The 15,251-nt window shown below is 29.8% G+C and overlaps 1 protein-coding gene across 2 annotated transcripts in view; it reads left to right on the top strand.

Moving 5' to 3' along the window:
• LOC119609916 (muscarinic acetylcholine receptor DM1) overlaps positions 1 to 15,251 on the top strand; it is a 98,303-nt gene that overhangs the window by 49,945 nt on the left and 33,107 nt on the right. For both annotated transcript variants that reach the window (XM_037964958.1, XM_037964952.1), the window contains 2 exons: positions 11,813 to 11,996; positions 12,060 to 12,196. In XM_037964958.1, the coding sequence (XP_037820886.1) occupies positions 11,813 to 11,996; positions 12,060 to 12,196 (321 nt within the window). The remainder of the gene's footprint in view (positions 1 to 11,812; positions 11,997 to 12,059; positions 12,197 to 15,251) is intronic.

Here is a 15,251-nt window from a genome sequence, read left to right on the forward strand (position 1 = left end):
ACAATGTAGAATGGAAACAGCTGTTTCTTTTTTTTATGTGTTTATATGAAAATAGATCCCTGATCTAATGTGACAAGCTTGTATTTTGAATAATTTTAAAAAATGAAGAGAGCCATACGACTGTAAAATTTTCTATCCTTATTTTCTCTCAATGTTTGATGGTTTCATTACATATTCTGTTTAGACCAATGTTGCCCAAAATCGCGATTCCCTATTACGCGAGATAGGGCAAGAAATTTCTGCTGACGTTGCGTTGACTCACCTACACTATAAGCTTAATTGTGTATTTTCTTATTTGAGCATGTGTTAGTTGATTATCTCTCAACTTGCGAAACAAAATCAACTCAGTTGCTGATCAGCATTTGTCGAAGTTAGATCTGTACGCAACTTTTTTAAAATCCACACAGAAATACAACAACAAAATTTTGAGAAAGCCGAATTTATGGAGATGAGTGAGAGAGCACAGCTGATAGTTTTTTATATATGAACTATAATGTACGCTGTCTGTAGCACTGGTTTAGACTATCCCATCCGTTCTCTTCTACACAATTTTTTTGACAGATTATATTAGTTGTGTAGGATTAGATAACATCCAACTTTATTTCTTAAGCTCATCCTTCCATTTCTGCTGAGCCATATTACTCATATGTATATTACTCATATGTATATTACTCATCAAGTTGTTGAAAATACGCTAAAATAATACCAGTAAGTCTATCAATGAATGTCATCTCATAGCTATATTACCATATCTATCAAAGGATTTTGAACGCATTTTACACACACAAATTACTATATTTATATATTCGTGTCAAGTGACCTAACTTTTAAAATCGATGTCTTCCGATTTGGATGAAATTTGCACCTATGTTAGTACTATTGGATAGTACCAGTACCAAAGTCTACCAAAGAATATTGTCCCATAGCTATATTACCATATCTATCAAAGGTTCTTGAACACATTTTACACACAGAAATTACTAAATATATATGGCAAATTTCGTGTCAAGTGACTCAACTTTTAAAATCGATGTTTCCGATTTGGGTGAAATTTGCACCAATGTTATAGGGATAGTATATTTTGAGCTCTATCGGCCAAGAAATTCCGGAGTTAGAGGGGGTCAATGTTGGTCATTTTAGTCATACAGGGTTTTATGGAAATGAGTGTAATTTTTCACCTATTGGTCCTAGCAAAATTGTTCAAAGGAGTTCAGATACAGTGATTCAAACCCAAAATCGGACATGATTTTTAATTATTTTAAATGAAACAAAAAATATTTTAAAAATGACTTTTTTGAGATTTTATCTATTTGTATGATTTAAGTGGTATACTAGCTTATTATTCTGATACAAATTTGCAAAAGTTTCCTTTTCTTTATACAAATATTCTACATTAAAGAAGACACATAAACATTTTAAAGTCAAACGCAAAATCGGACAAACAATTTATGTTCAGATTTTTCTACCATTTTGCACCTTTAACATTAGAAATGTATTCAGTTCTACTCTATTGTGTATTTCATGGTGCCTTTATGAAGATAGATCCAGCGGCGGTCTAGGAACTATAGAAATAAGGCATCTTATTATTCGAATAGGATGAAATATGAAATAGGGCTTTTAAAAGGACCGTTTTTAAAACTTGACCATCAAAAATTTAAAAGCGTGCTTTAACTGAGGCCGACTTTCTTATACATACTGGTTTCAACATTCTTTTATAGCCCAAACGTATATTTTTGGCGGATTTTTATCACCTCGAGGAATGTACGGGTTTTACTTTTTCCCAATTAACATGTTTTCCTTGACCTTAACGCTTTTATTTTCAAACTATTTTCTTTTTCATACCCTCTAATAATGTCTTGGACGCAGTCAGTTGCCCACGAAATCGTTTATCCACGATTTTACTAATATTTGGTACATATTTCATCCTATTCGAATAATTAGATGCCTTATTTCTATAGTTCCTAGACCGCCGCTGGATCTATCTTCATAAAGACACCATAAAATACACAATAGAGTAGAACTGAATACATTTCTAATGTTAAAGATGCAAAATCGTAGAAAAATCTGAACATAAATTGTTTGTCCGATTTTGCGTTTGACTATAAAATGTTTATGTGTCTTCTTTAATGTAGAATATTTCTATAAAGAAAAGGAAACTTTTGCAAATTTGTATCAGAATAATAAGCTTGTATACCACTTAAATCATACAAATAGTTAAAATCTCAAAAAAGTAATTTTTTAAATTAATTTTTATTTAATTTAAAAAAATCATGTCCGATTTTGGGTTTGAGTCACTGTAACCATAGAATAATTTATACATAGAAGCGAATCTGAGTTTGACAAAACCTAAGTCTGCTGTCAAAAACCGTCGTGAGAATGTATTAGTTAAAAAATATATAACCCAACAAACACAAACTCTATCGTTTAAAAAGTTTTAATATTTTTGTTTGATATTATATTTCGATATTTTATATTGAGCAATACATTCATCAGTTAATCAAACATCAATCTCTTAAATATAACTTCTATATTAAAAACTATTATATTACTTATTGCAATTTACTCCCAATGTGGTAGGGTATGGTGTATTCAGATACATTTTGTATTTTCATATTTTTGTCCGATTTTGGGTTTGAGTCACTGTAACCATAGAATAATTTATACATAGAAGCGAATCTGAGTTTGACAAAACCTAAGTCTGCTGTCAAAAACCGTCGTGAGAATGTATTAGTTAAAAAATATATAACCCAACAAACACAAACTCTATCGTTTAAAAAGTTTTAATATTTTTGTTTGATATTATATTTCGATATTTTATATTGAGCAATACATTCATCAGTTAAGCAAACATCAATCTCTTAAATATAACTTCTATATTAAAAACTATTATATTACTTATTGCAATTTACTCCCAATGTGGTAGGGTATGGTGTATTCAGATACATTTTGTATTTTCATATTTTTGTTAATTTATGTAAACAAAACTAAAAACACTCATACAAGTGTATTAAATTCACACAGTACCTGTACATGTGAGAGACTAATATTTCTTATGCTCACTTTCGTATCTATTTATTAATTTATGACTGTAACTATTTCTTCCTTGTTTCCAAAAAAAAAAAATTATTTCTTTTAAATTTATTTTTTTTTTAATCATAACCGGCAAATTTTTTTCTGACAGAGCTGATAATAATTATTTTGGGTCCTTGATAAAAACAAAGCAGAGCAAGAGCAACACGGATGAAACTATGAGTTGTTATTGGCTCCGCGTAACCGATGTGTACAATGTACATGTTCCCACGGAGATTTTAGGTATGCCTAGTGATGATTTTTAAATTTTGGCGGACTCTTAACATTTTTCGCACATTGATCACAGTCCTTCACGGTATTCTCTATATCCTTATCAACTCCAGGCGAATATATAAAAGAGCGGGCTATGTTCTTCATTTTAACCACTCCCAAATGAGAACCGTGTAGCTGTTTCAAAATATAACAATTCGATGTTCTAGAATTAAACATCCAGCTAACAGCTTGTAGTTCACTTCTGGTGATTTATACAATTTCCTCGAAGGGCTTTATAGTCCCATAATGGGATGCGAGTGGGATATCTATCAAAAAAAATATTTTTTAACTCAAGAATAATTTATTTTCATTATTTGGCACTTAATTTTCCATTATTTTTTCTGACCGAACTTTCACAGGCAGGCCCTTAAAGGTCCCAGCGATCTTATCAAATGCAGCATCGTACCGTTATACCAATTGAAGTAACCGAAATGATATTGCACGGCACACCTGTATACAATTCCATATCGACATTTTCACCATTTAGATTCACCGTGATAATCTTCTTTGCAACTGCACCGGTCGTTCTCACAATGCCAACTTTATTTATAAATTCCACCGTTATCATTACCGCCTACAGAAACTCGTTTCAAACTGCCTATATGGCGCACTTTACCGCACGAAGAAATTTAGCATTCTTAAACCTACAATCCCGTCGTAGATATTGACCACCACTCCCATAGCATTTGGTAGTTGTTGTAGTACTTGTTCTGGCTCGATTCTCGTTCTTAGTCTTAACTGGAATATAACCCAATTTACATGTGGGTTCTGTGGTGTTACTGGCACCTGTGTTCACAACGTTCGCTGAGCGATGAGTCAACTCTTTGGAATAAGCTATTTCATACGCCTCTGAAATAATTGCGGGTTTCCTAGCAATAATATCATCACAAATCGACCGAGATTCTAATCAAAAAATTATTTGTTAGATTAACACTCTATACAGAGATGTTCCATACTACCGAAAGGTAGCAGCTTGTTCCAAACGTACTACAAACGCCTTCAAAGTTTCACCACATTCTTGTTTTACTTGTCGAAATTTAAAGCTCTCAGCAAATATGTTCCTCTTATGTCGAAATGTTTTGATAAAATAGATAAGATCCTCAGGTTGTCACGGACTGATTAAAATTCTAAGGGATGTATTCAGTTCACCACCCATATGGACACCAGCATAATTATGTTATTCACTTTCAGAGTTCTTGCTGAATCTGTATTTTTGTATTCGTTGGAGTTTTAGACGCATGCACTATATTCTCCGTTGCCGAGGAATGTGGGGATTGTGCTGTAGCAGTATGTGCAGCTTGAGTCACGGCTGTACGTATTGCATGAGCCAGTGAACCAATTATTTTATTTAATTGTTCTTGCTCCATCTCAATACAATCCCACTCTTGACACCACAATTACAACCGTATTCGTATTCAATAAGTAAATATAATACACGTACTTCAATTTTAATAAGTGAATAGTTGTCTTTATTTGAAAACAATATAAGTTAAATTCAGTTAGGCAGACAATTCAAAACTAAACAAAACCAAACAAGTTCTAATAATAAAGAGAGAAAGAGTTGCCATTAATATTTAAAAATAAAAGTGTTGTCAATATTAGTGCCGGTCCACACACAGAAACTTTAGTTGAGAAACTTTTTCTTAATTTTCTTTTAAAGTTTCCTTAATGTCTACACATAGAAACTTCTGTTTCAGAAACTATGTGTTAATTGCATTGAATTGTTTTTGTACGAATGAGAAGAATAACAAAACAAAACTAGTTTCCGAGTACGAGAAACTCCGTACCGCGAGAGAGATGAATGATATTTCTTTCTCTCTCACGCAAAATCAAAAGTTACCCAAAAATAGTTTCCTAGTGTGGACCGACAGCTTGGCCAAGACCTTCAGAAATAAAAGTTTAAATCAGACATAAAAACAAACAGAAACGGCTTAAAGGCTTTAAATATAAGACTAGAAAAATGCAAATATACCTGTGTCTTGAAAAGAGCTCAACAAAATGTTGTAATTTTTTATAAGCACTGATGAGCCTGTCATATTTCGTAATAGTCGGACCTTATTTGCGCAGTACAATTGCTAAAAATATATAGTTTTTTTGAAGGGCCTTATTTTCTTCGAAAGAATCTAAAATTGTAGCTCATCTGAGAACAGGATCACCTGCCGGAAATCAGTTAAAAGCTGTAAACAGTCCCAATATGACAACATGTCGTTTCTAGTTATAAAGTACAGGGCTATCTTTCCGTCAGCATGTCTTTCATTATACATATGTATTATAACGAGAAACCTTTACTTATTGCTAAGTTGTAATAAAGGGCCTTAATGTTTTTAGATCTGAACTTTTTTGTAGATGTTTTTATTATAAATTCTTAAATATATAATAGAGCCCTGCATGAGTGACTCTATTTATCACCCACAATGAGTAATACACTGCTTTACACTCAACTCATTTTATATTTTGAATATAACATATATTTATAAAGCGTGCGTAATAATAATTCAAATTTTTGTTTTACTCAATCATTGAGAGTATTATTATGTATGTGTACTAGAGTGGGTCGGTCTCTATGGACGAAAAAAAAGTTGTGTCAGTCACCCCCTAGGATTAAAGATATGTTAATAACATTTCCAAAAATATAAAAAATATTTTTTTGCCACGCCTAGAAATACCGCCCTTTTTGTTTTTTATGTATTACGCCGCCATTTTAAGTCCGATCGTAACATGTCATATATCAATATTTATCGCTTGACTTTAGCTATAATTCACTCTTAGAAAATTTTTTAATTCGACGTCATATTCTATGCGTGGCTTCTGATATCTCGGATCCTTCCCCAAAATCTAAAATTGTGCCTATACTGGAATAAAGTACATTGAATTATATGAACTATTAGCTTTTAAAAAGCTCACTTTTATGCATAAACAACTATTTTATAGATATTTAAAAATGTTCAAGTATTTATCAACCGTTCTCACAAAAAACAATTAATTTGCCAGGAAAAACATTCGAAAAAAATGTTTAATGAACTATATAAAACAGAAATCCATTTTATTTTTTCAGTTATAAACCATTTCAGATCCTACTTCCTTTCAAAATAAAAGAAAGTTAACTACATATATCCTACAGCAATATAGTGGTTTAGCTATATCCGTCCTACTGTCAGTCCATGTAAACCTTGTTATCAAATCACAAATCGCAATTTTCCAGATAATTTGATGAAAATATGCTCAAATATTTCATTTTACCAAAGGACGAAGTTGTTTGAAGATGGATTAAATCGGAGCTCTTATTTGTGGCTTGCCGTTCTTTCCCTCTTAAACACTACCATTATGATGAAATTCTGCATATCTAACTCCTATATGAACATAAATCCCTCACCTAGCCCCCATACAACCGTACCTCCCGATTTGGGCTTTTCATGCCATAATTACGTCAAATATACTGTTATCTCTCTAAAAATTAACACAAATAAGTTTTATATAAGTATTAATGACACTGCAGATTTTCGTAATGATCGGCCTTTATTTGACCCTAGCCCCCATACAAACCCCCCTTCAAAAAATGTCTTAGACGTCTATAATTGACTTGTAACCATTTGTATCGCAATGAAACAAAACAAAACTAACTGTTATTTAAAAATATATCCTTTTCCCAAATTTAATGAGGATCGGCCCATGTTTGACCTATACTCCTATATAAAGCCTCATTTAGAAAATTTCGATTTTTATCAATAACTTGCTTAAATACTTTGGAATTAAGGTAAAATTCAATATAAAAGTTTCTTTATGAAAAATAAAAATTTTAAAAATATACTCATGGTGTAGGGTATTATATGGTCGGCCATGCCCGACTATTCTTTCCTACTTGTTTTTTATTAATTTTTATTTCAAGAACTTCTTTAAAAATATATAACTATTTAAGAAAAGTTAATATATCTTTAAATAAATTTATTACATTTAATAAAGATTAGTATAAACATTTTTAAAAATTGTTAAAAAAAATCGAGAAACATGCAAGTAATTGTATGGTAAATACATGAAATATTTTTATAAACTCCTTACTTTTTCATCGATTTTTATAAAATAAAATGTTTAGTTTTTATGTACTTACGTGATTTTGTTATTAATTAATAAAATTAAATGCTGAACAAAATTATCTGTCTTGTGTTAAGATAGGGGGCAGAATGAAATTTTTGTATTGTAAATTAATTTGAAAAAAATAGTTTTTGACCATATCCCTAGCAAATTAATTATTTGTAGTTAGAACTATACAGGTAGTTTTAAATACCTCTAAAATAGCTGTTTATGCATAAAAGTGAGCATTTTGGCAGAAAATAGCTCATATAATCAAATGTACTTTATTACAGTGTAGCCACAATTTTAGTTTTTGGGGAAGGATTCGAGATATCAGAAGTCGCGCATAGAATATGACGTCGAATTAAAAAATTGTTAAAAAATGAAATATAGCTACAGTCAAGCCATAAAAATTGATATATTATATGTTACGATCGGACTTAAAATGGCGACGTTATATATAAAAAACAAAAAGGGCGGTATTTCTAGGCGTGGCAAAAAAATATTTTTTATATTTTTTGAAATGTTATTAACATATCTTTAATCGTAGGGGGTGACTGACTCAACCTTTTTTTTTCGACCCACCCTAATGTGTACGTCTACATTCAAATCGAGTAAGTAAACATCTTACGTATGTTTAAAGAATACAAAATAAATGTTTTGAATCGAGTTTTAAATGCCAAAAGAAAAATATTTTTTTAATATAAATAAAAATACATAAAATCGAAAATTAGTTTGAAAAGGAACGAATACAGAATACTGAATTAAGAAATATAACTGCTATGTTGGACATAATTTGTTCCTTTAATGAAGCCTCGATGTGGCTAGAGGGAGAGAAATATCCAACAATTCATTTGGATAATTCTACATTTACTTAAAAAGCTTAAAAAAAATCGCTGAAAACAACGAGAATAAGTATTGTAATAGGCTTTGAAAAGCAAGCTTAGGTACTACTTGGAAACTGCCTGCAAACCTCCAATCTCATCGCAAAATTTAGAACTGTTTCAGATTTTATTCCTTCACCTAATTTTCAAATCAACGAGGTTTTAGTGGCGGCAGAGTTGAGAAGATATGATAACTCAGAAAGAAGTTTGCTTTTTAATGATTTCGACACACCTAAGTGGTGGGATTAGCATAAGAACATAACATGAGCTGTCGAATCTTGGCAATACCAGCAAGTAGTGCGCTTTCTGAACGGGTTTTCTCTTGTGCCCGTAACGTAATTTTTGAAAAGATCACAAAAAACAGCACAAGAAGTAGGTGCTCTTAATGCTAATATATAATTATAAAAGACCTTATATATCATATTTTTCACTTAAAAGTAGTTTTGTTTACATTTCTAAATAAAATTCAAATATAATTATTACATCATTTACATTAACAAAATATAGATACATGTAAACAATAATGCGGTTTATTAGTAATATCGCTATTAAAATTCATTACGAACGGTAATTCATTCAAAGAATTGCATTCCAATTGAAACACGTAATAAATTCTTCTGTGATTCGATTCACTCGCTGTTTTGCACTCGATTTGAAATACAAAAACACTCATTACTCATATTATGCTATACACCTATCCCTCGTTTTGCACGATACTTGTTTTGCACGATTTCGATTTAACACGATTTTTTTATTTCTCGTGTAAATCGAGGTATGAAAAATACCTCGTTTTGCACGATTTTTGTATTTAAATGAAAACATGCTTTTGACACAATTTATAGTAAGTAAATAACTAAAACAACATTTATTTACTGATATTTAACTATTTTATTAAAAATACAGATAATAAATATTGTTCTGGCAGCATTAATAATGGCATTAGAAAGGGAATTTCCCGGTTATGTACTTAAGCAATATAAATTCTAAAATTTACTACAGGTAATTCAACTGTTAAAAAAATAAAATTAAATAATCGATTTTGACGAAATTTGTACCAATGTTAGTACTATTGGATAGTAGGCCAGACACAAATTTTCCGCGCTATCGGACTTAGAGGGGGTCAAAGTTGGACATTTTGGTGATACAGGGTTTTTTTTTCAAATGCGTGTAACTTTTCACCTATTGGTCCCAGCAAAAATTGTCCAAAGGTGTTCAGATAGCTATTTCTTCAATGTGTCCAACAAAAATTTTATAAAATTTTTAAAAATTTGTTTAAAATTGTTTTCTTTTGTTTGCTTTGTTACGTTATTCACATTAAAACAAATAAAATTATATTAAAAAAATACTATACATATACCAGTTTTGTTAATTTTTTCGATTTACACGATTTTCCATAAAAATTTTTTTGAATTCGTTTTACACGATTTTCTCAGGAACGTATCTATCGTGCAAAACGAGGGACAGGTGTACTCTTTAATTTCATGTATTTTACTTTATTAGAGTTTTTTGTCAAATACATTTTTGGCATAGTAGAAAAAGTAAAGGTATAACCGTTCTCTCTTTTCGTAGCCATATTAAACTTCTGACGTTTAAGCGATTTATTTTTTATATGCTACCATATTTACTTTATAAATCCAAGTTTTTTGTTTATTATTTATTTTTTTCTTTCAATATAGAAATAGAAAATATTTTTCAAACTAAATTCAAAATTTGAATTTCAAATATTCTTCGACATAAAATACAAATAATAAAGACAAATATGCGGACGGACCCTGCTGATTTCAAGTTTGCTTGTAAGTAGTGCGAGCCATTCTCCGTAAAACAGATATGATTTCTCTGTAATTTCTTCTTTGTGTCCAATCCAATAGGGCCTTCGGATTAACTTTAAGACACATGCCAAGCAAAAACCTCTAGATTTCGACGGATCTTCAAAGGAATGCTACCATAGACCGACTCGCAAAAATGCAGCTTATGTTATATGATATTAACCAAAATATTTTCGGATTTGTGTTGGGTTTAATGTTGTCCGTTTGTGAGCTGGACCGTTTTGATGAAAATATCGTTAGAACAGACAATTGTTATGTTTTATCATGGTTCCCAAAATATTCTGAGTGTATCGATGGCTGATGAGTGGTTACAAATAAGACACTTTTTAGTATTTTTTTTAATTGTACAGTTTTTCTAAAATAAAATATACAATATGAGAATAATTTGATAGGTTTTTGAATCCGCGTCTAATGGTGTACTAAACTTGGAACCATTGGATTCAGCTTTAAAACCCCTTTCAAATGATACCTCTGATTCGAATATGTATGTATGAATGTATGGTATGAATGTATGGTTTATCATCTTGATTCTTTCTGTGAATTCCTGTATCTAGTAAATAAATTTCACATGTTTTATTTCTAATTTCCTAAATATGATTTTCCCTTCTACATGTGTGGCAACGTTTCTCCTTATTTGTTTACAAAAAATAAATTTGAATAATTCTTATTTACGTCAAAAAACTTTTCATTGAGAGAGAACGGAGTTACCTTGTTTTCTTTATACCATGATTTTTGTTTTGAATACATTATATTCATTTGTTTTGAATACATTATCAAAGAATAATAAGAAGTTGGACTATGACATTGTTTTACAACAATAACATTTCCTTCACTTCACAGACGAGTTCTGTGTAAATTCAACACACTTGTGAGAACTCAATTCTCTCACAATACTTCAAAACTTTTTCGCAAAAATACCGGGATAATAGGACTTGAACGACGTTTTTTCACAAACACATAACTATTTTTTAATTTTTTACACAATTTTATCGCATTTAACAATCCGAAATATTTTTATTTTTCACAAACTAAAAAAATGTTTTTTTAATTTTTTTGACAATTAATTTTTGTGTGTTGAAATTAAAATTGACAAAACAAAGTTGTATATTTTGGTATTGAAAATGAAAAAATTATTTAAAATAAACTTATTTTTTTTGCAAAAAAAGAGATTTTAAGTCAGAAAAATATATTTATTAAATTTTTACTGATTAGATGTGGGCAAAATAAATTAAAAAATCTGCGAATGTAGAAATTTAAATGTTATTTATTTTTCCTAAAATTTTTATGTACGATTTTATGCAAGTATGTATGTTTGGAAAGTGTGGTGAAAGTGGTTGGAGCTCCAATACTAATACAAAAATTCTACCAATACATACTTAGAGTTAGGTACCGAATGACAACTCCTTTACGTACCAACTGACAAGCCCCAATTTCTTTATATTCTTTGTACATTATATTCATTTGAAAAATGACATGTGAGTCGGAAACAGTACTTAAAAAAAATTAAATGTTTTAAAATATTATTTAAGTCACTTATGCAAAGCTCTAATATATAAAAAAATTATATGATAAATAAACAACACTGATTAAATTTAAGTGTTCGTACATGAATATTTTTTAACCCTGTGTAATTCCTTGTTTAAAAAATTTTTATTGTTTTTTCAACATTTAACAAATAATTCTTTATTTTAGTGACGAAAATACTGTTATTAATCACACTGGAATGCTGTCAATATCACAACTAGGAGCTAACGCAAACGAACATGATATTTGGAGGCGTCCAAGATCTGAATCTTCTGCGGATGCTGAAAGTGTTTACATGCCGAATATGATAATAGATTCAACATACCAGGGAATGAATTCCAGAAAATCAAGTGTAAGCGTATGGACAAGATTACGCATTATATAAAATAATGCTAATAATGTTTTTTTTATTTAGATTAAGAGCATTAGAAATAAAAAAAAGACATATCCATGTATTGGTAGCATAAAAGAATGGTGCATTGCGTGGTGGCATTCAGGACGGGAAGATTCAGATGACTATCCATATGAACAAGAAGATCCATCTGATATTGGGTATGTATTATATACACGTTACATTTATCGCTTTACACTGAAAATAATCCATGCTTAACTTTGCGAAAAAATCGTAACAACTTTTTCCTTAATATTTACGTAAAATTTCGTGTATAATACAAATTACACTGTGTGACACTCAAAGACACTCATTACGCGATATAATGCTTTTTATAGACCTAGATGAGTAGATCATTTTACCATTTTTAGAATCTTCAATATACCCTAAAAATCGGAAAAAATTGGCAGACTAGACTAGAAAAATTATATCTCAAACTTTTCTTAACCGATTTAATATTTTTCAACTGTTTTGAAAAGAGTTTGCTTTTTTCTTTTTAAAAAGTATACACACTTTTATATTTTAACGGAAATGTGTAAAATATTTAGATCTAAATACAAATTTTTATATTTTTTTTTTTGAGAGATGAGGTAAATTTTTGTTTTTACGAAAATAATTATATTTCTGTCAGTTTTTATCTATTTTCAACGTTTCTTATTTTATTCATAAAAATATGGTCTAAAATAAAAAAAATATTTAAAAAATATGTTTTCTAATAAAGTGTTGGTGAAAAATTATCATGAATCGTAAAAAAATTGAAACAAAAAATATAAAAATTTGTATTTAGATCTAAACATTTTACACATTTTCTTAAAAAATATAAAAGTGTGTGTACTTTTTGAAAAGTACAAAGGAAACTCTTTCCAAAACAGTTGAAATATATTAAAGCCCACTTCTCACGAGCACACAAGTAATATGATCTGTCAGAATTTTGTGTAGAAGATGGGATCGTCTAAACGAAATATGTAATAAAACCATCACATATTGAGAGAAAATACGGTTGGAAAATTTGGCTCTCTTCATTTTTTGAAATGATTCAAAAAACAAGCAAGTCGCATTAGATCAGGGATGTATTTTTATGTGAACACATACAAAAAAAGAGAAACAACTGTTTCCATCTTACTTTGTTATTGCTTTATACCAATCGTGTAAACACAAAAAATATAAATCATACGACTTTTATTCTCTTTTTTGTCATACGGATGGAATTTCATTTTACTTTTTCATTAGACTTGTCGATTTAAGGGCCCTTCAGACGATCACACTTTACGATCGTCTGAAGGGCCCTTAAATCGGATAAGAAAATTTTTAAATATAATTTTTTTGGTCTGTCTAGACAACAAAAAACGTTTTTTTCCAAAATATTCCGATTTTTAGGTTATATTGAAGATTCTAAACCAACTTCATTACCAACTTCACTAGGTCTCGCGATGAGTGTATTGATTTTTTGTAATTTTGTCACATCGTGTTATTATTAATTCAAACCATTTTCTAATTTTACGAAAGTACGAATAGCTGTCGTAATATATTTTTTCGTCTATATTACGAAACTTTGTTTTATTTTACAAAAATTATTTCTTTACTTTAATTTTCGTAACAAAATTATTTCGTAATGTACGAAAATATTTTTTTACGAATTAAAACAAAGATTTTTTATTTTAGTAAATTTAAGCGTTTTGGGCGAGATTCTACTTATTAATATTAATTAAATTGCTATGTAGAATTTAATAAAACTACATACAAATTATTTTTGTAAACTTTATCTGTTTTTTATGGCATCTAGAGGCAAATATGGACCGATTTTCATAAATTTTTTGAAATTTGTAGCGATATTATGTTTATATGTAAGTGAATTTTTATTCTAGTAATTTTCGGAATGGGGTTTTGTATGGGGGCTAGGGTCAAATGAGATCCGACCATTACGAAATATGCCAGATTCATTAGTGTTTATAAAAAAACTAAAAAATTAGTTGTGCCTTTTTGGAGATACAGGTATAAGTATTTAATATAATTATTAGCTCAAATACCCTATTCGAGGGTTTCAGTTGTATGGGATCTAGGCGAAATCATATACCGATTTTAACATTTTGCATATAGTTCGTCCTACTTATTTTTGAAGCCTTTTAGCCTTTTTTAATATCTGATTTTGCTTTTTTTCTGAAGCACCTGCCAACACTAGAGAGGAGAAATGAATGATATTTCTGTATTCCTCTCTCTTGTAGCTTGGGCCAAAAATCGGTGTATAAGTGAATCCAAAACATTTTTGGCTCGAACTCTTCCCAAAAAGTAATTTTATAGATAACTAGATTATTGTAACCGATATTGCTTGGGCTTTTAGGATGTTTCATAACATTATACTTAAGTATTCTCCCCTCATTTGTCAATTTATAAATCTACAACTCAAGAAAGATAAAGTTTGAAAAAATCACAAATTTACAATATATATAAAGTAGAGATATTCTGTGTTGATTTAGCTATGTCTGTATGGTTAAAACACGCTCACTTTAAAACTAAGCAAAATAAATCAACCAAATTCACAGTGAATATTTATTATTGTCCTAAGCTATTTATTATATATTTTCACAGCGTAAAAAATTGTGAGTAAAAATTTCAGACTACCTCGAAAAAAAATTGGTTTTTTCCCCAATTCTTAAGTAGTTTTCTCTGATATTTCGATCAATTTGTCACACATTATTTTTTTCTGCCAGGAATCAAGTATGTTCAAAATCATATAATTGATCCAAAATTTTATATCGGTATCAACACAAAATTTTGTACATATAAACAAAAATATGAACAAAAATCCACCAACGTAGATCCTTATTGATCCATAATTAATCATAGCCCCATATGAGGTGTGCTTCCGAAAATCACTTAAACGCACATATTTCATTAATAAATAAAGCTATTGCGATGAGATCAGACACAAATATGTTTTGTATAAATATGAATCACTCTGAGAAATTTTTTTCCGTATAGGCCCGTAATTGGTCATAGCTCCATACAAAGCATATACTTCAATGATATCGGGATGAAATTCGACTTGAATATAATTTGTGTATATACAAATTTTTCCGGATCGGTCCACTATTGGTCATATCTCCCATATAAAGTCCAGTCCGAAAATCACTTAAAAGCACATACACACATATATATATATATATATATATATATATATATATATATATATATATATATATATATATATATATATAT

The sequence above is a fragment of the Lucilia sericata genome, unplaced genomic scaffold (genome assembly GCF_015586225.1).
Source record: "Lucilia sericata isolate MDLA Ls3-8-SP2 unplaced genomic scaffold, ASM1558622v1 Contig000025F_arrow, whole genome shotgun sequence".
NCBI lineage: Eukaryota > Metazoa > Arthropoda > Insecta > Diptera > Calliphoridae > Lucilia > Lucilia sericata.